Source organism: Apostichopus japonicus, chromosome 4, assembly GCF_037975245.1.
Source record: "Apostichopus japonicus isolate 1M-3 chromosome 4, ASM3797524v1, whole genome shotgun sequence".
Lineage (NCBI taxonomy): Eukaryota > Metazoa > Echinodermata > Holothuroidea > Aspidochirotida > Stichopodidae > Apostichopus > Apostichopus japonicus.
The window spans coordinates 23,610,485-23,634,317 of NC_092564.1; the positions used below are offsets into that span (position 1 = coordinate 23,610,485).

At 35.3% G+C, this 23,833-nt stretch overlaps 2 protein-coding genes across 2 annotated transcripts in view; one reads left to right on the forward strand and one right to left on the reverse strand.

Annotated features, from left to right (window-relative positions):
- On the forward strand, window positions 1–18,428 carry LOC139966854 (normal mucosa of esophagus-specific gene 1 protein-like). Its single transcript, XM_071970278.1, has 5 exons — window positions 1–167; window positions 3,693–3,777; window positions 9,133–9,221; window positions 14,773–14,833; window positions 18,114–18,428. The coding sequence occupies exons 2-5, from the start codon at window positions 3,718–3,720 to the stop codon at window positions 18,186–18,188; spliced, it is 285 nt and encodes a 94-aa protein (XP_071826379.1). The 5' UTR covers window positions 1–167; window positions 3,693–3,717; the 3' UTR covers window positions 18,189–18,428.
- The window catches only part of LOC139966853 (uncharacterized), a 27,923-nt gene continuing 10,337 nt past the window's right edge, over window positions 6,248–23,833 (reverse strand). Inside the window, exon 8 of the mRNA XM_071970276.1 lies at window positions 6,248–7,448. The gene's annotated coding sequence lies outside the window, so the exon portion shown is untranslated. The remainder of the gene's footprint in view (window positions 7,449–23,833) is intronic.

Genomic DNA, 23,833 nt, shown 5'->3' on the forward strand with positions numbered 1-23,833 from the left:
CCTCTAATACAAAGGTTAATAAGTAACTCGCGATTTCCAGAATGGGCAAAGTTCCTTCTCGTTGACTTTTGTTGAGTCACATATGTGAATTTGGATTTATTAAAAGCAAGTTGACTGGTTACTTGAGTCTTTGAGTATATATATATATATATATTTTTCATTTGAAGGTAAGTGTTGACTTCATGTCAAAATCAGATTTCTTTTTAACTCATATAAACATGACCAATTGTTTTATCGACTGTTTGAAACTGAGAAGGGTGAACGGAGAAGTGAAAGGGGGGGGGGGGGTGTAGTTAAAATTAATCTAAATGGCAAAATGTTACTCTGTAAAGTCTTTAATAATTTTACTATGAAATGTGGAATACAAATTTAGAGCACTTTTTTTTATGAAGTTGTCTTAAGTTGTCGTCTATGTTTTTCTGCATATACAAGTGTTACTGTAACACGTCACAGTATAGTACATTGCACTTTCTTTTTATTGAGTTTTCATTTTAAGGAAGAGTGGAAATGACCAACAGTCACTTTTATTACGTCAACATCTTTACTCAGTAGAAAACAAAAGAAGAACAAAGAATAAAAATATGTTTAAAAGACTTTGTCTAATCAATGATTTCTGAAGGTATTTTCAAAGAATGATAAAGCACGATGTTTCGAAAGTTATACTATAGAATCTTTTTCAACGGGCTGGATACATGAGTAAATGGCAGGGCAAATGATTTTTTCCCCTCTATTAAATTATATGCAATACGTTTCTATTATAATTTATATTTACGGTTTCGCATACGGACAGTTTTGCTCATATATATATATATATATATATATATATATATATATATATATATATATATATATATATATATATATATATATATATATATATATACATATATACATATATATATATATATATATATATATATATAGCAGGTATAGGCCGATTGATCACGAACAGTATACACCGTGTTTTGTTATTTAAATGATCGTTCTAATCTAATGGGTGGTTTTTTTATGATAGATTTTTGATTGATATTGTTTACCGTCTGAAGTCTAAAGGCCATGTTTATTCATGATATCCATGAAAATGAAAACGAAACAGTTAACACTTTATGTGCTTGCATGAATACACAATACATTCATTTCGTCTGCGTAAACGTAGATGAGAATTTAAAACCGCACCACTACATATTCCATGCGTATGTATAGCATACGGCTCTTCTTTTCCGACGAATTGCCAAATTTGGTCGGCAAAAGAAGAAAAACCATGCATAGAAAGGTGCATGGTGTTAGGGTAGGGTGCATGGAGATAACACTTAAAGGGAACAATGCTTCATACTATACTTTAATTAAGTTACGCCAGAATTAACTGAAATGACTGGTGCGTAACACAGCGTATAGTCGCAACTCATATATCTAGAAGTTTACTGGCCTCCTCAGCGGAACGATTTGTAGTAGGTACGGCTATATATACACTGACATGCAAATGCACTTTTATATCTTGTTGCACATCGGATCCCTCTTCTATTGATACGAATTCAGGAAAATTCGATGGTTTAAATACGTTGCGGGTGGGCAGAGTGGGCCTGGGGTTGGGAGGAGGTAATGTAGGGTGGTTTTGAATGGGCAGAGATCCAGGTGAGGGGGTGTATTCAGCATTTGTATTTAGAAAGTAGCTGGTCGGAGGCTACTGGGGGTATGACGCAACCTATGCATGCATGTACTTTGTGACTTTCTACTTTTGGGACAGGGAAGGAGCGGATAGTGGGTGGGGGGGGGGGCAGAAAGGTTTGCCTCCAGATATTGTCCCAAACTTCCCCTTCTTGAATTTGTATCTCCAATATGTTGTGCTACATAATTCATCCATCGTTCAGCAAACCGCCAGAACTTTTCAGTGATAACACACGTGCAAGTCGGACCCGTATCGACGCGAAGGGTAAGAATATGGTTGGGAAGGGTATACGGTTAAAGGACCCTTAATGAGTATAGTCATTATGTGGCAAGGTCAAAGGTCATTTTTATAATTGCAAACCGTGATAAAACGCACGTACACTCTGATTGTTATAAGTGTACTTCCTCGAACATTGAAAAGAATAACCGTGTCAATGTAAACAGAAAGTGTAATCAACCAAAGGTTTCGTGGGCGTTCTATATAGAAATACAAAGAAACGCTGACGACGCAATACGTTACTGTCGTTCTACCATATACAGCTAATTACAGCATGTATATATTTCACATGCAATGAACGTATAATGTACACATTAAGAACGTATACAAGCCTTATGCACAACGAAGCCATGTACTATATGCTTATTTCAAAACCTACTATTGAACTTGAATTCTAATGTTAAAAATAAAGAAGAATAAAAAACAAAACAAATATTGATATATACCCCCGACAATCTCATGATTGCTGGGGAAGGGATAGGAACGGGGTAACCGAAAGGAGTTTCATGTTGATGGGGGCAAGACAAGGGAATCCAGTGTGCTCGTTAAGGAAGGGTTGAGTGTGCCTTTACCGATCTGTATCATTGAGGGGAGGGATCCCTTACCTCTCCCACCCATAAAAATCAATATTTCAGAAACATCATACCAACTCTAATTATGACGAAAAAATCCCCAACAAAGTCATTTGTAATATAAACATCACAATCTGGTGATTTAGGAAACATAGTGTATCGAGTGTTGCTTGTCCAAGTCGTTGGCCGTAGTAGTTGACACATCGACACCAGTATATGTCATTACGTAGCAAGGATAACGTCTTGACTGAAGGACAAACAAACCGAGCAATTTGGAAACAATTATTTGTAGAAGTTTGCCTATATTTCATGTTCTTCCATATCCCTGGTAGGAATATATAGCAATATTACACACTTTCATTACCGTGGCTTAAAATGAAAATAGAATAATTCAGACATATGAAGGAAGGAATTGAACAAAATGTATGTAGAGAGTCATTAGACTCACTACATACAAACAGACGGGAACGAGAACGGTTATTGCAAATTCGTGAATTGAAATTTGACACATTTCAAGCCATTACAAAACCTGTTATTGCGAGAATTGTTTAGGCTAAGATATGTAAACAAGGTCAAAGTGAGGTAAACAGAAGGTTCTCAAAGTTATTTAGATTTTCATTAGTAAGGCCTTCACAAAACTTCGTCAGCTAAACTTATTTTCAACTCAGTGTGTGGGGGTAATTGTAGCTTCAAAAGTTATCACGTATCAGTCTTAGCATCAAACATATGCAAGAAAGTTAACTGGGTCACTCCAGAATTCACAGCTCAAGAAGTCACCTTCGCTGTCACCTAGAAACCATTTTGGTTTACTCGTTGAGATATTGTCTAATTTTTCCATTCGTCGTGATTCAGAAGTAATTTTGGTCAGAACCCCACTTGAAAGTATTTTGGGGAAAAAGTTTCTGCACATTCAGTAATTCTAAAAGTTGATTACCAGTGAGCAGGATATTCCAATTTATTTGACTTCGGCGTCTAGCTGCGTGGAGGCTACCATGTTTTCCTATATACATCACTGGTGACAGCAAATGTTATATCCAAAACTAGCACCCGAACCTTCATTCCACACAATGCAGATACATACAGACTGCGTATAGGTTTCCTTGGTAACCATTTATTGATTTCTTGTGGCTTATGGCGGCGAGTTGTCATGATTTTCTATCTTCTTCTAAATTTTACAGGCGATCTCTAAAAGCTATATTCACGATGCCACACGGAGTGAGCGGACAGGGGATTGTGAAGAGGTTAGGAATGGCCAATTATGAGGTACGAAGACACGGTGTTGTTTATTATTGTTATTTATGTCTTATTTGTCGTTTTTATTTATAAAGCAATGTGTAATGTGGAGACGAGGGTGGGCAGGCTGCATGAGTGACACATTCACTTCAACCGTTCGTGGAACTAATATGACGTCACAATATCCCTCCAACAATCTTTCAAGGAAACACAAAAAAAAAAAACGTAACTCACATAATATTATTAAAGTAACTTGTAGGGTCTGTACCTGTCTTACGAATTTACTGTTTTGATTAGATCAAAAAACGTTTCATATTCATATCACTAAAAGTGATGGCACCATAGCATTTTGTTTTCGTTCTTGGGGGAGGGGTTTGGAATATAATCTTTTAGTGTTCGTATATAGGCCTAAGCTGTACACGAATTACCACAGATCAGTGATAACAACGACCATATTACTGAACCACACGTATACAGTACGGTAAAGTGTTGAGAGCGGGAAAAGAACAACAGCGTTTGTCGTAGGAGATTTTCACTGTCGTATATGAACGGTTAAAACAACTCTCTAATTAATCCAATTTCCCTAAGGTAATTGTGAATTGTAACTTAATACGAATGGTCACAAAAGTTGGAGTTAATGGAAGCGCCATCTCCCTGTAGAGAAACTTAACTCGAAGGAATGTATTCGATTCTCTGCTAGACCAATCACGTTCTAGCTCTCTCTCTCTCGCGCCACATCAAGAATTACAAGCATTGGGTGAAGTGCCTCCCTGCGGCGGGTTTCGCGCGGTCAAGTTGTTAAGTGTCCCTTGCAGGTCATCTTATGAAGATGAAAGCCACGCTCTACGGCGGTATTCAGTTTCACGACACCAAATCAAGTTAAACTATCATTTGTAAAAGTGTTTTATTACTGACATGAACAAACAAACAAATAGACCGCTGAAAGAGAGGCATACATTTGGTATTATAGAACCAAAACAATTTGTATCTCGACGTTTTAAATTTTCAAGTCAGAAGTTTGTAGCATTTACAAAGTTATTATATTGTCATTTTCGAGGTGATTTTGTTGCTCAAATTGTCTTTTTTGATTTCTCGATTTGATTAAAAAAACACAACACCTAATAAACTGTAACATTTTTATTTTCTTTATTCTGGGCTTGTGTCATGTTAATCGGGAGCAGCCGATTGAATACGTATTATGTTCCAAGACAGGCTATAACCCTGCCCACGGAGGATAGGGGAGGGGGAAGTGGCACTGAGGTTGCCTGTGACACATGGAGCTTTACTTCACAAAAGCTTTCTCTCATAAAAACTATAATGATTAAGAATGTTTACTCTACTTTAAATGGCGAATTACTGCTGGGCCGCTGGAATATGTTTGTGACCTTTGACCTCTATAGTTTACCCGTGAATATCTTTTAAAAAAAAGAGCTTGGAGTACTTCTTAAGCCATATTTTCGATGGCCTTTGACGATTCTAGCGGGTTAAAAAATGGATGTTATACTGCCTTGTTTAGGTGCTTTTGACTTATTTTCTAGATGTTTCCCATCTGTCAAGCATTGTATAGACAATCGTGTAAAATCAGTTAGACGGATTTATGTTATGCTTTAAGCAGTTTCGTGTGTCTACAACACATCTCTACAATCACATATTATGTGAGGACAAAATGTATTGTTAGTTTGTTACAGTAGTTTCACTATAAAGATTTAATACACTGCAATATGTTTGACAGATAAATCTTTTAAAAGAATTATTGATAAATAAATAATTAAAAGTAATAAAAAAAATAGTAGTAAACCGTTAACCTAGGTTAAGCATACTCTCATTGCAGAAGTAGCTAACTCTAGCCTAATTTGCATATAAGATTCTGGACAATTGAGATTTTCATTCAGTCATAAGGCTTACTACAACACTTAAAGCCAATGGGGGAGAGAAAAAACTTTAGTGCTTGTATATGAATATATGGTGGGAGGGACTTGAGAGGCATGGGAGGGGGTTGGAAGGTGTTGAAGGGGGTGGAAAGGAAGGGTTGCATGGTCAGAGTGACAGACCTCTTCAAGCCCTGCAAGGCATGACTCCTGCAGGTAATGGAAGGGAAACTAGACTTAGAAACACTTTATATGTTGGCAATGGCAAACATGGACCATTTGATTTTACTGCAGGAAATTACTTTGGTCTTTCACAACATGACTGAATGACATATGGTTTTAGTAAACCTTCAAATATAGATTAGCTTCAATTACACACTTGCCTCTCAAATGACAAGGAAAGCAACAATTGGTAAAACTAGAAGCCGTTGCTGGTAGCTTGGCAGCCACAGTGACAGATTTGGGTTATGTCAAAAAATTTGTATGGGAATGAAAATCCAATTGTATACATTTAGATACAACTATAATATTAAACAGTTCCATTTGTATATATTTTTTTTTCTTCAAATATTAAAAACGATTAACACAACAGACTTTTAGTTTTAATACTTTGTATTTGTGTATATTATCAATAGTTTTACTCACATCACGTTCCATTTTATTATTACATGCTTGGCAACAACAAAAGTAAAATAGAAAAGAAACAGGAAAGAAAGAAAGAAACAAAAGGAAACCTTCATAACAAAGTTTCATTAAACTTAACCCAATTAATATATAAATATAAAAATATGTTCAATTATATGAACCAGAAGATTGAAACGTAGATTATTCAAATTTGGGCGTTGCTACAATAAAACGAATAAATAAAGAAATATAAACAAACCATAAAAAAATATTAAAAAAACTACAATTATTTCCGCAATCCATTACTGTTCCAAGATGTATCAGCTGCACATTAAGACCTTGCTAAGTTAAAGACTGTAAAACCAAAGGAATCTACATTGTTGCTGCTCTTGAGTACACCTGCTGCTCTGAAATCCTCACAATTGAATGCAATTGAATCCCTAACCCATTGCTGTTCCAGGATGCATCAGCTGCCCAGTTAACTCTCACACAGCTGTAGACTGTAAATCCAAAGGAATCTACACCATTGCTGCTCTTGAGTACACCTGCTGCTCTGAAATCCTCACAGTTGAATGCAATCAAATCCCTAACCCATTGCTGTTCCAGGAAGCATCAGCTGCACAGTTATCTCTCACACAGCTGTAGACTGTAAAACCAAAGGAATCTACATTGTTGCTGCTCTTGAGTACACCTGCTGCTCTGAAATCCTCACAGTTGAATGCAATCAAATCCCTAACCCATTGATGTTCCAGGATGCATCAGCTGCACAGTTATCTCTCACACAGCTGTAGACTGCAAATCCAAAGGAATTTATACTGTTGATGATCTTGAGTACACCTGCTGCTCTGAAATCCTCACAGTTGAATGCAATCAAATCCCTAACCCATTGATGTTCCAGGATGCATCAGCTGCACAGTTATCTCTCACACAGCTGTAGACTGTAAATCCAAAGGAATCTTCACCGTTGCTGCTCTTGAGTATACCAGCTGCTCATCAAATTGTTAAAATGTTACTCAATCTGTAACCCTCTGTTGCAGAAGCGTATAGTTAGTAAGTAACTGCTCATCAATATTCCGAGATGAAGTGTAACAGAATCCAAGATCAATTGTTTGAAATAAATCTGCTGCCCAAATCACACACAGGGCTTTAAGTTCAACTAAAACAGTCAATCGATATCCAACGTTGTTCTCCCATTCCATCCATCCCATTCTGCAACAAACGAACATCACACAATGTACAATATATCGTAAGAGCTGCGTTTAACATTTCAAAGGTATTTCAACTGCTTGAGACACAAATTTTTACTTTCATGGTATTGAGAGGCATAACATTGAACAACTAGGTAGGGATGCACCGGATATCCGGTCCGGCCGGACTATCCGGCCGGATAGTGAGCAATGTTCCGGTTCCGACCGGATATTTTTCAAAATCCGGCCGGATCTTTTTCAAAATTTGGTTGAATTATTCCTTTAAAAGGTGTTGGTATTAACTTAAATCAATGTAAAGTTGTAAACTATTTCCAAAAATTAATAAAAACATTCAAAGTAAGGAAAAATTAGGTTTAACATGTTTAATTTAATTTTCTCAATGGTCTGACCCACTGTTTCTAAAGATCGACCACAATAATACAACTATCATACTTCTACTTCTTATTAATGATTTTCTTTTGTGTAATGAAAAAATCCGGTTCCGGCCGGATTTCATCCGGCCGGATTTCATCCGGCCGGATTTCATCCGGCCGGATTTCATGTACTATCCGGCAAAATCCGGTTCCGGCCGAATCCAAAAATTTGGATCCAGTGCATCCTTACAACTAGGTGTTAATACTGTAACTGTATCACTTTAAGAGTAATAAAGAAGATAATGATAAACTATTTCTGGATTCTTGTAAATTTTTTGTTTGTTTCTAATTTGCTTGTTTGTTTGATGTTTGTTTGTTGTTTGTTCTAGTATATAATAACACACAATGGGGCTCTCCAGTCTCAAACGCACCAAGCAGAGGGCACTTCCTATCTAGTTGCACTCTACTTGACCAGCAGTTTGTTATGAATTTTAATAAAGTCCACATAACATCACCGGCACTAGCAAAGCGCTACCAGAAATTGATCAACATAAGTTTGTTTTTGGTTGGTATTTGAAAAAGAGATTTTTTTACACATTTGTCCAAATTTGCAAGTCAAACAAAACAGTTTTGAGGTCTGATACTTGTGTTTTCCAAAACATGTTTTTCAATCGAACAAATTACACGAGTGGTACTATGAGGCAATCATCAGGTTAGTTGATCTGCATATAAATTTACAATATGTTTGTGAGCGCAGTCCTGTTGCTTTCGATTCAGTTCAGAGTTTGGAAACTACGGAAGGGTAGAAGGGACATGTCAATAGATGTTTTGATGAGATGCAGCAACTCATGAAAATGACAAAAATCTGAAAATTGACATTTTAGCATGAAAATGGCAGAAATCTGAAAATTGAAGTTTTGACGACATCATATACCAACTCATCAAAGTGACAAATATATGAAAAATTGACTTGTTGTCAAGATGCATTAACTCGTCAAAATGGAGAATATATCTAAAGATTGACGTTTTGACAACATTATATCACAGTTTTGTTACTTTTCCAGATTTGAAAGTCATTAATGTTCAGGTTCTTGTCATTTTGACAAGTTGATGCATCGCGCCAAAATGTCACATTTCAGAATTTCGTCACTTTGATGATTTGATGCAGCTCAACAAAACACCATTTTTTAGTTTCTTCATCAATTTGACGAGTTGGTATGATGTCGTCAAACCGTCAATTTTCAGATTTTTTTTTATTTATGAGCAATAACCAATCAATGTTCGTGTTGAAATTTTAACATAACTGAATATTCATGTTATTATCTCCTCCAGCTATTTCCTGTGGTGATCATTGTTGGGGCTGTGTGTGCCATGGCAGGTTCATTCTCCATATACAGCCTATTCAAGAAAACAGATGTAGTGTAAGTACAGGAATAGACAAGTGTGTCATGATACTGGGTGTCATGAATATGTATGAATCCAAACCATAGACTTTGCGTCACCAAACGGTGAGGCTTAGCAACAGACCAATTTCAAGTAACCAATAGTTCCAGGTAAATACCAGAGCACTAGCTCAAATATTAGATCAAATATTTGGGAAAAACAAGTATCATTTCCTGTATTGCAAGTAACACACATTCCTGAGGAAGCATGCATTGCTCAATTCATAGCAAAAGTATTGAAAAACAATACTGAGAATAACGTAGAACAGGAAGTCATCAAACATGAGTCCAAAACTCGGAAAGTAAGAACTTGGCTTCAATTGGGTGTAAAATTTACAATGTTCACATATGTGGGCATTTTCATGATTTCAACTGGGGGACAGTATGTCAGGAACAAGGTTGGGCCACAGGGACAATTTTGACACAGGGCCTCCTTTTGGAAAGATTCCACTTTCCTTAAGTATATTATGAAAATCATAGTACATTCTTCTGTATCCCCTGTGAATTGATGCTGTGGCCGAGTGGATAAAGGCGGTGGCATTTGAAGCAATGAGGCTTAGAAATTGGGAGGTGCCGAGTTCGATACCCGGCAGGGTCATAGTAATGTGTTTTTTTCATCTTAGAGCAATCTATGGTTTCCCAGCTGAAATGACTTTCTAAATTGAAAAGATTCCAAATCTGAGTTCAAATGTTTAATTGGAAACCCCCGCTTGTAAGTTGTAATCCATAAGCTCTTGCTGGCTTCTCCCACATTTGTGGGAGAAGCGTCGTAAAATACCCCCCCCCACCCCCCCAGAGCCTTGTCATGCTCAATTCCAGAAGCACTTGTGCAGGGTAAAATCATTGGTTGACTTTACAATTCAAATGTCACATAACTGTTAATTTTAATTTTACAATCGGATGCTTTACCCCCCCAATGTTCCCTTAGTTTCACTTTCTCTCCAAATGTACCATTGATTTGCTTAGAATTTAAATTTCTAAACAGAACTCATTCCTCAAACACAAGAGAAATGAGCAATTTGAACAGAACACAACAGAACAGAATCATTTAGCTTTGAAAATCAAATCCCCCCCTGCGACAAAATCCACATGATTTAAATACTAATATATGTTTTGTATGTAAAGTAGTCTTTAAACAAGAGCCATACATACTGTTCTTTACATGTATGCCAAAATGAGGTGGATTTATCTACCATCAACACTAATCACTCAAATCTGTACTTGAGTCTGCCTATAGATCATATTACTAATATGTGGGGTTTGTAATATTTGCTCTACAGTATCTTAATGGACTCAGAGTAACCTAGCTACAATGAATTTAATTTTTATAATCAATCCAAGCAGATAGACCCCAAGAAGATACTAGTAAGAGCTCTATTAGATCGAGCGAAACAGCTTGAGAAAGAATCACTTGATAAATGAAATTTATAAGAATAGACAAAAGGAAATCATTTGTAACATAAAATCCCTCCAAAAAAGCAGATTTGATTTATATCTTATGAGGAAAGTTACCAAAGGTGGAATGGAATATGAATTGGAGGAGGGGGGGGGGTTGGAGGGAGAGGGAGGGTGAAGGGAAAGAGGGGTCTAGATAACATCAAGTGCTAGTGTGTTAAACTTCCTGTGCAAGGTCTTCACGGAACCAGCTTTACGATACAGTTTCTTGAGTTCACAACCTCCCTCCAATCATGTTTCCCATGGACATGGGCATACATATATATTAACAATATAAAATTTGAACAGTTCTGAATCTAAAAACAAAGCATGTAACAGTCAATGTCACATGTTGCTGCCATCTTTGTCTGACAGTAATAGTCACCTGATATTGCAAAGCTATACTATGACACTATTAATACAAGAAGATGGTACAAGCAACAGTAAGAAACATCTTTGTAAGCAAGCTTTAAAATGCAAAAGTCATTTAAAATCCATTATATACATCAACATTCAATTTGACAAAAATATTATTTCACAAAAATATCCTACATCAAAATTCAATTATCCTACATGAACATTCAACATTCAATAAAATCCATCATCAACATTCAATTTGATCTTTCATCTTGCTATATGAAAACCAACTCTGTTTAGCCTACATATGATTACTTTGTTACATAGGGAACATTGAGAAATACACAACAATGTATTTTGTATTAGACTTAAAGTGAAGCACCATGTTGCAGGGGTAGATCTAGGATTTTTTAAATGAAGGTGGTGTAACCCTGTGGTCTTTGAAGCTGACCCTCATGCTCAGGGGTCTTGGAGATCTCTCTCCCTTCCCCCCTCCCTCCCTCCCTCCCCACCCCACACCCTGAAAAATTATTATGTGGAATGGTGCATTCTGAAGCATATTAAGAATATAAATCAGATCTACATGTAATGTTCTGCTAGTAACTACTTTTCACTTTTTATTGGTGGGATTGAAAATGGGCCAGGGGGGGGGGGGACCCACACACCCCCTGAATTCATTCCTGTGCTGACACTCTTCAATGTTATGTGAAGGTTGAGATACAGTATTGGACGGTTGCATACCGACTTTGAATAAAAACCTAGAGAGAATTTATGTCAGCTCTTTTATGGTCGATCCAAATTCTGTAAACAATTTTCTGACAAAGACCGGCTTTCATTTTCTTGGTCTCTGTTTCTGAATTTAAAGATCTTGATTCAGAACAACAAATCCTTAGATCTCTCTTACTTATTTCTGTCTCTCTCTGTCTTTTTTTATAGAGTAATAACAGTTTGTTTCTTGAGGCAACCAATCTATTGTAATTTAGTTAGAGAGAGGGAATGAGAATCGAACATGTCACAGTTTATTCTCCAAAGATGATGATAAAAGTCTGAATAATGCTAGCAAAACAAAAAACTCTGGTTGAAGGCACTTCCTCAAGCCTGGGAACGATAACTTCGTAGATAACGAAATTTTGTTCTGAGGATCGACAGTTGAGATGAGTTCTTTGTGACGTTGTCAAAGTTGATGTTTCTCGAGATTAAATTTCAGATGTTGAGAAGTCTTAGGTGGATGTTTTAAGAGGAGAGAGGGAGACATTATCATTGTGGGGCAATTTTGTTCACTTTGAGGAAAGAGGATTTTTGTCTGAAGGTTAAAAACATTTGCCAGTGCTAAAGCAATATGCTGTATGTAATGTAAAGAAAATGAAAATAAGTAGGTGTAATTATAACACATGATTTTGTTACCAATCCCAAAAAGTGTCAATAGAAAATATGGGGGGGGGGGAGGGGGAAGAGAGGATATAGTGGTGAGAATGGCACAAAATACTGATGGTATAAGGCAGTAAAATACATGATATTTACTTTTCATCTTTAACCATCCTAATTCCCATTAACCTTTCAGTTTCAGTGTAACGATATCACTTCTTCATTTTGTTCCCCCAGTATACAATTTAGGATCACAAAATATTGTACAGTGGGTAATTGGTCACATCATAAACTTCTGTGATCACCAAAACTGATATAGGACAAAAAGTTAAATTACCTTCGTACAATGCTTTAGGTCATTACGTAGTAACCTTAGTACAATCATGCTTTAGGTTAATACTTTAATAATAACCTAGTACAATGCTTTAGGTTAACACTTATGACCCTAGTACAATGCTTTAGGTTATCACTTCGTAACCTAGTACAATGCTGTAGGTTAGCACTTAATAACCTAGTAGTAAGTACAATGCTTTAGGTCATTACTTAGTAACCTAGTACAATGCTTTAGGTTAATACTTAGTAACCTAGTACAATGCTTTAGGTTAACACTTATTACCCTAGTACAATGCTTTAGGTTAACACTTTGTAACCTAGTACGATGCTTTAGGTCATTACTTAGTAACCTAGTACAATGCTTTAGGTTAATACTTAGTAACCTAGTATAATGCTTTAGGTTAACACTTATTACCCTAGTACAATGCTTTGGTTAACACTTAGTAACCTAGTACAATGCTGTAGGTTAACACTTAGTAACCTAGTACAATGCTTTACATTATTACTCAGTAACCTAGGAGAGAAAAAAACTTCCAGAAATTTATATGATTGCTGACACAGCCAAAAAGAGTGCAATTGTTTGCTTGTAATACTCACCACATGGCACATACTGTACTTTATGTCAGAAATATCCAATCAAGAAAATGTCAAAAGGGAACTGATGCATTTACAATATTAATGGAGGAGAACCCTTTTAATCAATAAATTGACAAGGTGTTTAAAGGGGGGTCCATAAAACTTACCCAATTCCCAAATATCACAACAAGTAGGATTTTCTTCAAGTTAGGAAGAAGGTATTGACTATAATTGAAGTCATACAGTTTGGCAAAGCCCAATCCCTTTAAAAGTGTCAACTGTCATAGAACATGGCAGTGTGTGCAACCGAAAGAACATCACGGAAATGTGATCCAAATTTATCCGACTTTACAATCTGATGAAACTTAAACCAAAAAGACACTTGAACTTTTCTTTACAAGAAATTGACAAACGCCTCACGATTTGAGATTACTGCAGATAAACACAGATGAAATATTAAAACAGAACGTTTTAGTTTTGACTTATTACAGTATATCCTCTCAAGGCTAGGTTTATCTAACAATCGCTGTGATGTGTATTGATCATATTTCATGTAAAATACAGATGAAAAATTGCAGTCAAAGATGAAAGAGAGCTGCAAGGCGCTTTCCTTTTTAACTTTTTCAAAAAGCTTCAAATTTCAAATCGATGAAGTTTTCAAAAGGTGATGATAGCAAAGCCAGTTAGAAGATGGGCCATGTAACAGGGTCATTGTAAAAAGAAAGTTATAAAAACAAAATAACTTCGTTTACAGGCAATGATCGTTTTGTGTCTTTTGTTTTTTCAACAAACGTGAATCACACTTTAAGTAAAGTCATAACATCTTTGATTAAAACGAAGAAAAAATCAGAAAATATTTGATTTTTCAAGCATCTTGTTTTTTTCTAAGCAATGTAAATAATCTCAAACATTGCTGACAGAACTTGAGAAGAGTAAGGGGAGGAAGTTTTCATTTAGTCCGGGATTTCAAAGTGGATCCTTTCCCTAATTCCAGGTGGTACAGAAGAGCCCTTATGATGGACTTGGAACCTATCAGACAACACTATTAATGAACCACTGCTGGATAGAAGATGGGGCATTGCCTAAAATATGCTAGGAAGTCAAATGTGACCACTCAAAATCAAAGTTAAATCAACCGTTTTACACTCACTCTCAAAACATTTACCTCTCGTGTAGTTGTGTTCACTCTTCATAGTCTTGGAAGGGTCATGGCATCAGAAACAGTACTTTTGATAAATTTTGGCAAGTTTAGTATTTTAAAAATTTAGGGCCAGTTACTAGTGACCCTTTATTCTAATGAAAGCAGCTTGTGTGAAAATAATGCAAATTGTTATGTTTATATATATTTTGTTGTCTTTTTTGTGCATCATAATCAATGAAAATAGTTACTAAAATTACTTCTTTTGAACAGCCATGTCTTAACCAAAATCTAAATGCTATTATTTTTTTTTCTCCAATTTTACAGACTCTTTAAGCGATCTAACCCTCATCCTTGGGAGAAAGTGAATCCATCTCAACAGCAGAAGGTGAAGTTTTTCAATATAAACATAATATGATTGTGCCACATACTTAAATATTCATGAGTTGAAAGCCTATTTAATGACATTGATTGGACCAGTTATATTAATATTCATGATCAGTGATAAATTGCAAAAAAAAAGAAGATTGATTGGATCAATTCAAAAGATGCCGTCTCCTTCTCTGAGAGGAAATGTGCTCTTTGCAGAGAACAGTTATGACAAATGGCTGCTGTTCTAAAGTAAAGTCACAAAGTGGTTTATTGAGAGTGAAAAGGAAATGATGCATGAGGTTTAAAAAGGGTTTTCATCACTAATTGATTAATAAAAAAATGGTAGATGAAACAAAGCAGAAATTTGCCTTTGAAATAAAAAAAATTAAAAAACTACATTACCTGGCTTTTAATTTCAAATTGTCATTTTGAAGTTTCCATTTATTTTAAATTAGGACATGTACAGGTATATCCTTCTATAGTTTTCTACAAAATGACTGTTAATTACTAAATAACTGATCCCAATTTGTCCTAAACATTTCATCACCGAGATACTTTTCGATATTATGATTAATCACATCCAAAATGTAAATTAGTACTTTGAAAAATAACATTTTGCAATGAGTTAAAAAAAAAAAAACTTAGGCTAGTCAAGCTCATGAAATGAATGATTTTTGGATCATGACACCAAAAGTTTGTTAAAAATCATGCCACCTTCTAAAAAAAAAGTAAAATTTCTTAAACCTGCTTTAGTGCTTTTATGAATATTGTCAGCTCACATGAATCTTGCTCTGTGTTTACAGTCTCCAGTAAGTGAGATATCATTACTATACTCAGACCTACATTTACCCAACCATGCCCCTTGAGTCTAAGATACCCCATTGAGTCTCAAAACTGTGTGACTTCAGAATGCTCTGTTAATTCATAATTTATGCGCTGGAATTGAGATATAAGTGAGGGTGCATTACGTAAATCCTGGCTCAGAGTTCCTATACTTTTTAAGAGCGTACTTTGTTTATCAGAAGACGAAGCAATTATCTTCTCTCCCCGAGAGATTTCCTGAGATTTATCAATCAGAGTGGTGACAGATATAATTTCACTTCGACCAATTTCTCTTAATATGTCTGGATGGGAATAACTGGGTGTATATCTCAAAAAATTTCGGAACTAAGCACGAAACGGATTGCTCAGATAAAAGCAATATCGGATCACATAAAAAACAAGTAATTATCTCTTCTGATTGAAGCAGACTAGGGAAATTTAAAATGTTTAGAGCAGAAGAAAGGATTTTTCTTCAACTATCGTAACAGTCACATATTGTACATCTCATTTAGGTTTGATAACATCAAGACTTCAAACATCAGGAAAATAATTTATTGTTTAAAATTTTGTGTAGCAGTTTTCATGTCTCTTAATATTCTCTTTTAAAATACTGCACTTCCTGTGTGCAAGAAATGCTGTGCACTGTTTTCACTTGCTTAGCAATTTACACAGGAGTCGGTGATACAGTATCAGATAAAGTATACCTTGATACAAAAACAATTCTGAATTATTCATAAATTTCTTAATTAGTTGCAAATTAATGTAACCTAATAGATTAAAACAGCTGCTATAACATGAAACACAAGTTTATTTTGCTTGTAATGAAAACTAAAATTACACAAGATTATTTAACTTTTAATGAAATGAACCATGCATGCATGCATATACATACTGTATATATATATATATACATACGTACATACACACACATATATACAGTTCTTTACACTACAATGTCTCATATTCCTCATACTCGAATTATCAAATCAAGTACGTATATCGTCCACTGGTTCAGCTGTTTTATTTTGATGATTAAAATTCATCTACTTAAGATGATCCGTCCACTGAAACGGCAGAGAGAGAGAGCCCTGGTATGGGCAGGGATAATAAATCAATACGTTAAGACTGACCTTGGTCAAATGCATTGCTTTCCTCGGGCATCAAATCTACCTTATAAAATTATTGGTCGCGTTCTCCTAATTACCTGACAACATCAAATAATAACATTGCTAGGGAAATGCACTCCGAGGCCAGAAGAGTTAAACTTCCCATCTTAAAATAATGATTTGAAATTTTGTTCACAAAAAGAGTTCGATAACTGTGTGTAAACAGACTATTTTACACTGAGACTTGTGGTATTACTACATGATATGCTAATGAACTCAGTGAAGCAAAATGGTGTGTGCTCCCTTGGGAAATTGTAATCACGAAACCGGTGCAAAACAGGAGGCTTCAAAGCTTTTAGAACACTTCAATAGTTACGGCAATTCGAGACGAGATGTGGTAATTTATGGATCCAATATGTGATGGGTTTGTTAAAAGTGGTAAAAAGCAGGAAGGGAGTGTTTACAACGTAATAAATTCCAAAGATATATATATAGGTGTTCAAACATGAGTTCAGAAAACATTGAAAGGTTTTGTATTTTATTTCACAAGAGATGTTCCATGCCGAGATATAGGTTAATTGCATAATCAGATAGATATCAACTTAGAAAGTTTCATGTCATATGCATCGAGACCTAGACAGAATTTGCATAGAATGGGTGGAAATCGTTAATGAACATTCATTAAATTTGTGGAGTGAAATATCAGCTAAAGGTAAACATGAGCAGGAAGATATAATCTTATCATTTTCTACATTACTTTCTTAAATTGTTTATTTTGTGTCAACAAACATGACATTTCTTGTAATCAATCTTGTTATTGCAAAAATATCCAATTACATCCTATGATATTCTTTATACATTACACTGGACTCAAAATGGGCTGCAAATTTGTAGCAAAGTTAAAGGTTTTTACATCAGCCTTCAACTTAGTAAATTTGCTTAAACTAAGTTGCAAATGGTGAGGTATTTAACTACATCAATATGCTATCTGTGCTAGTGCTACTACAGTACTTCAAACTCTGAATTTTTTTTTTTTTAAATTAAAAAGATAATAATAATAATGAATTTTTCTTACTGATTCCTAACAATGCTCTATGTAACTAGTACATGCAAGAATTGCACTTTTTCTTCAAGTGAAGATTTCACCCTTCTGGTCGAGAACAACCTAAACATATTAGAAGGTCACTCAGTAGGCTAGAGGGCGGTGTTTGGTGGAAAGGTCATCCCAATATATCGGCAGATGATGCAATAACGCTATGAAGGCAATGTGAATCAAAAGTACAACATCCAGTTATGATTATTAAGAAATCAGTAAGTGTCTTTCTTATTTTTTATATTTTAACTTCTTTACTATTTTCTCTTTTCCAGTTTTTGAAGTTGAACCAAGAATATAAACCAATCCCAGCTTTGGAGAAGCTCAAACAAGAGATGGGAGAGCGATAAATGGCCAATCGTTAGCAATATAACTCCTTAAGTAAATGTGACTGAATTTAAGAATTTTATTTCAAATATTCTCCCTTCACTGAGTTACGTTATGCAATCACCATGGAAACAATTAGTGCTGAATAATCCACCTAACCATATCAGAATGAAACGCTTTCTTCACATCATAACGGATGGGAACTAGCGCCGTGGGAATTGTAAAAGAACAGAACGCGCAGCTGGAAAAATATGCTGACTGAATATAGATCTAACTTGAACAACGACACATTGTATCGTCACGACGACGATAAACCCCAAGCAAGAATTATTCGACGGTGGATTCAATGAGATGTAGTAGCTGTCTACCTTGTGATTTCACAAAAATAATTTAAAATAAGCATAGTTATTTTGATGGAATTTATTTGTGATAAATGAATCTTCATTCTTGAAATAATTGACAGTGTTAATCTCACAAGTATTTGAGCAATATAAATACACATTTGATATACATTTAATGTAGGACATTACTGTATGCACCACAATGTGTTTCTGACATATATGTTTAGTTCATACCGACTGTTTAACATGTAGGGGGTGTGTAGCTAGTTGGAAAAAAAGTACCAAAAATTAAAAAACCAAATTAAAGATATCATTTCATTCTAGTATCTATCATGTAATGGTCTAAAGTATATATATATATGCAGAAGGTATAATTTATAAAAAATTATATAGTTTCTAAATTATTGCATAACAATTGATATGTTAGCCATAACGTCAAGCATAGATATTGATTGTGGCATAAATCGGGTTAACCTTTCACAACAAAATACTTAAACCTCATTGATATTATATCATAGCCTATTGTGATGAAGGTACAATATATATCTATATATATATATCTATATCTATTGAACAGTCAACTTTCAAGTTTAGTCTTTCACTGCATATCTCTGTTTAGTTATTAAATATTAACGAACATGCACGAGAATATTAAAACCTTTCATGGGTTCTTTGCACTTAGTTTAATGACTTGTCACATTTCATTCATACTATGTTCATGCTGCAAGTGATACAAACAATGTTGTTTTCATGTCACCATAGCAACCATGTCGTTAAATCAGATATGGTGAGTCATTCTTTAGTCTTAGATAAAAAGTTAAGTCAGTGTAGATTGATGTCAAGAAATTGATGGAGTAATTGAACAAAATATTAATTGCAAAATATGATTTTCGTGCTTCAATCTTTAATTTAAATTCAAGGTGCTTTCGGTATCGGTACAGCTTTAACATATATATGTATTTTCAGTTGCATATCAGTATCACGTAATGAGTTCTTATCTTGTACTCTGAAATATACTCAGTCAGGTCTTGAAATAAAGTTATACTTTGAGTAAACCTTTCAGAAACCTGAATTTTGTAGACCTTTTTTTTTTTAAACTTTCAATTTATTTTCTGTTATGAACATATTTGCTCTTATGTTGAAATAGAATAATTGCCAAATTGTATGCTCATGAGTGGCAGACTAAAATACACTGTAGCATTCATCTTCTTATGAAACTCGGTGAACTATTGGTCACGAACCAAATGGCTTCCCAAGCGTTTAAAAGCATATTTAAGAAACATGATCAGTAAATTAGCAATGTTTCTGATGGGATAACATGAGAGTAAATAAATCCTGTAGTGTGTTAGGTCCTTTCCCAAAGTTTTGATAAATTTCTCTGAAATGCCTTCTCTGAAATGCTTTTGTCAATACTAACTTTTCAGTCAATGTGCAATCGATTGCAATCGAATCAGTCAATGTGCAGTTTTATCATCAATTACCAGATAGTACATACTAGATGATTTTGGTCCTTGATTTTGGTCGTGACCAGTCGGAGGGAAATCACGACATGTACTGCCAAGAAATCGGTTTGGGAAGCGGGGCTTTACGGGTATGTGGTACGGGTATGTGGTACGGGTATGTGGTAATTGTATTAAAAACTATACATTCCCTAGCCTACTCAGTGACCTTTGACCTATGTGGACACTTTCTACTTTGCCACTTGTTAAGTCTACAGGTTATGTGATATTCCGGTCGATACATTTCAAACCCTTGAAACAAGCTCGCTTCTGTTCGAAGAAGAATGAAAATGAGATGGCTCCCTGGCCGACATCTGTCATTAATGTCTCTCATCTTGAGTTACCACTCTCCTCTCTGCCTTTGTCACTCATCACAGTTAAAGAAGTATAGTTCCATTGCAAGCAAACCTCACAGATAAAACAAAAATTCCCTTTTTTATTTTCATGAGTTTCTTTGATAATTACCAATTAGCAATATAATTTCTTTTGCTGTTTCCCCTTATCATAGGCCCCTCTCAATCAGGGGTGGTGGAAAAAAAGAATTGTTTTTTCTTGTTTTCTTGACCAAAGCAATACAAAGATACTGAAAGTCAGGTTTTCAAAGGATGATTTCATAAAAGTTTTTGTATTAGTAGACTTAAGGCGTAACAGAAGTGCCAAATTAACAAAAATAACTTCCACATCTGCTAAACAAGAGAGATATTATTGAGATATTTTAAATCAACATTATGGCCTCTGGTTTAGAGCTGTTTTTATAGGGAAGCTATAAAGCTATTCTAAACAGGAAAGTGGAAATATTGACTTTCATTTTTCAGCTTTGGTCTCAAATGGAAGAACTTCAAACGGAGAGGAATCATCATATCTACAGTGTGCTGTTGTAGTAGCAGGTGTCTTGCGACAGTTTTGTGATTTAATTACTCAAATTGCACGACTGGAGGTGTGTTTGTTTAATATTTCCTTCACTCACCGAGAAGTCTCGGAACAGATTCATTTTTATTCGGCTCCCAAAAAATGTTTTAACTACGCCATGAAAGAATATCCATCGACACATTGTAGCCATATGTATGCAATGTTGATTGCTTCTGTCAAACATACACAGACACAAACTGTATGAATCATTTTAATTTGAAAACCAGGAAGCCTAGATAGAGTTTTTTTGTTCTTTTTTTGCTGTGCTTTTGCACTATGCCTTTTAAAATGTTATGTGATCATGTGAGAACACTACAAAAAATTGAAGATGATGAATTTTTTTGGTATGACAGCACCTTTGATGGAGGATGTTGCATTTGAAAGATGCGTGGGAGTACTGAATATATTCAAACTCTCAGGGTGAACAATGCAGTTTGTTTGGATTAGACATTTTTGCTACCATCTTTAAATGCAAATGGAGATGTTAGCTGAAACAATCTGCATAGATTAGTTACATGTCCAAAGTCTGTGTGGCAAACATTAGCAATGGAAGGTAGTTGAACTCTAAAGAAACCTGGAAAGGTCTCATCATAGAATAATAATAATAATAATAACTAAGATTTATAATGCGCTAATTATAAACAAAATAGTTGTCAAAAGCGCCGTACATATATAGTTTGAATAGAAAGAAAAGCAAAAACAATAATGCAACAATGAAAAATCATTACAAATCATATTGAAAAAATGTTTAGCATAGAGGTAGGCTTTTAGTTAAGATTTGAAAAGTGATTTAATAGGTATACATATTAAATGGTTTGGGAGGGTATTCCACAATTTGGGACCAGAAACTGAAAAAAGCACGGTTGGCATAGGTAACCCCATTTGGTTCTAGGTACTAGGAGGGTAATAGAAGGGTAATATTAAACAGAGAGGGGATTCACCAAGCAGACTCAGCCGTCTTGCAAATGATGAGTGTCCCTCACTCTAGATGACCCAGTCCAAGACTCACCGGGACGGAGACATCTCTTGACCTATTCAAATTGGTAAGCTTTGCGGTGGTGGTGAGTTTTCCATGGATTCCATGTAAGTAGGTTCACTAAAAATTCTGAAGCAGGTAGCCAAACCAACCACACTTCCACATCAGAGGTGCCTCTCCTAGCCTACTTTGCATATGACAATCCAGGCTGAAGACGTTATTGTCATCAACTGTTGGAGTCCATTAGTTTCGATTAGTCTTGAGTCTGTTATAATCAGTCTGAAAACCAGTTTTTTACGAATAACCAGTATCCCTTACATGGAATAGTTTAAACATTCTTTGTAACTTCATCTACTTCCACTCCTTGAAGGTTACAATATGACACCAGCAGCTGGACCTGATGTGTGGAGAATTCGTTCTAGATTCACGATTAAATGGAACTGGAAATGTTACTTTACTCAGTGAAATGTATCTAGCAATTAAGAACAGCCCACGGTGGGCCTGTCACATCTATTGTAGATTTCTGAAATACAAGAGCAGTATAATTAAAGGCTAAGGATGTAGCACATTGAACCCCAATGGTTAGGAAAGCCTTGTTGTACGTGCTCATGTGAAATCCTATCCAAGTAAATTATCAAGGTGCACACCAACTTTCTCACCTCAAAGCTATCTTTCCAAGAATATTAAATGTATATCTTATTTTGTATACCTTTTTTCTTATCTACCTAGGTCAAGGAAAAATACTTGTATGTATCTAACGAAGGGAGCAAGACTCTAAGTGTTACACCACACTGTTACTTAGTATCTATTTTACTATGAACACAGATAAACAGCCTTTCTACATTGGCATCACGTATCAGTACTTCACGTCTGACCAACGTCATCTTTCAAGAAATTAGCATTCATAGCAATACTGATATTGAAAAAACATGGTGGTTTCTTGCAATGAATGGGTAAATTATAATACAAGCAACTGTTTCCAACTGTTTCCTTGGAAACGAACAGAGTTACATTAACACTGTCATCATATAATGAATGCTCAGGAAATTTATTATCTTGATCGAGTTGTTTTCTTTATACTGTGGTGTTCAACATGCACAGCATATGTGTGTAGGTATACTTTACCATATCTGAAGGTCGTTGTGAGTTATATTAAAGTCTACACACAGTATAATGGCTTTACACACAAGTCTAGCACAATGCATGATGGTAGCACCCAATGATACACATTACTTGTTTCCTTTGAGACAGGGTTAGTGAATTTACTACTATAACAGTGAAGTTACTATGAAACTTACTACTGAAACAATGAACTTATTAGTGAATAGTGTACATACAACTGAAACAGTGAACTTATCAGTGTACTCACTACTGAAGCAGGGAACTTACTATTGAGTTTACAACTGAAATCAGTGAAACTAGCAGTGAACTTACTGAAACAGTGAACTTATTAGTGTACTCACTACTGAACTTACTACTGAAACAGTGAACTTATTACCGTGAACTTATTACGTCAGGCCAACTTACTTTTACACAACTTATTATTGCACGTAATACTTAAAGCGTGAACGTAAAACTGAACTCCCTACTGAACTTATACTGAAACCTTACTATTGCAAAAAAAGGTACAGAGCTATTAACCATCAATAAGTATGCGAGCGTAATGAAGTAGAACACACATTACTGTTGATGGATTGCACCACAGCACGACATTAATTCGATACCATTTTCTCCCTCGGCTTCACCTAACAGCACGAAATGAGACACCGCGCATATCTCATAGACTGTAACGGCTCTCATAGTCTCGTTAAAAACTTGAGAGTTCCTTGATGGATTTTATCGTTCAGGTTTCATGGCAATTAAAGTGACTTTAATAGCTCCAGCAATTAAAGAGGAATTTTGAAAAGCAATGAGGCAAATATTATTTCATATGTACGGGGCAT

Coding starts and splice junctions, on each gene's coding strand:
- LOC139966854 (XM_071970278.1), top strand. CDS start 3,718: ATGCCACACGGAGTGAGCGGACAGGGGATTGTGAAGAGGTTAGGAATG. Junction 3,778..9,132: donor TAGGAATGGCCAATTATGAG/GTACGAAGACAC, acceptor TATCTCCTCCAG/CTATTTCCTGTGGTGATCAT. Junction 14,834..18,113: donor ATCCATCTCAACAGCAGAAG/GTGAAGTTTTTC, acceptor TCTCTTTTCCAG/TTTTTGAAGTTGAACCAAGA.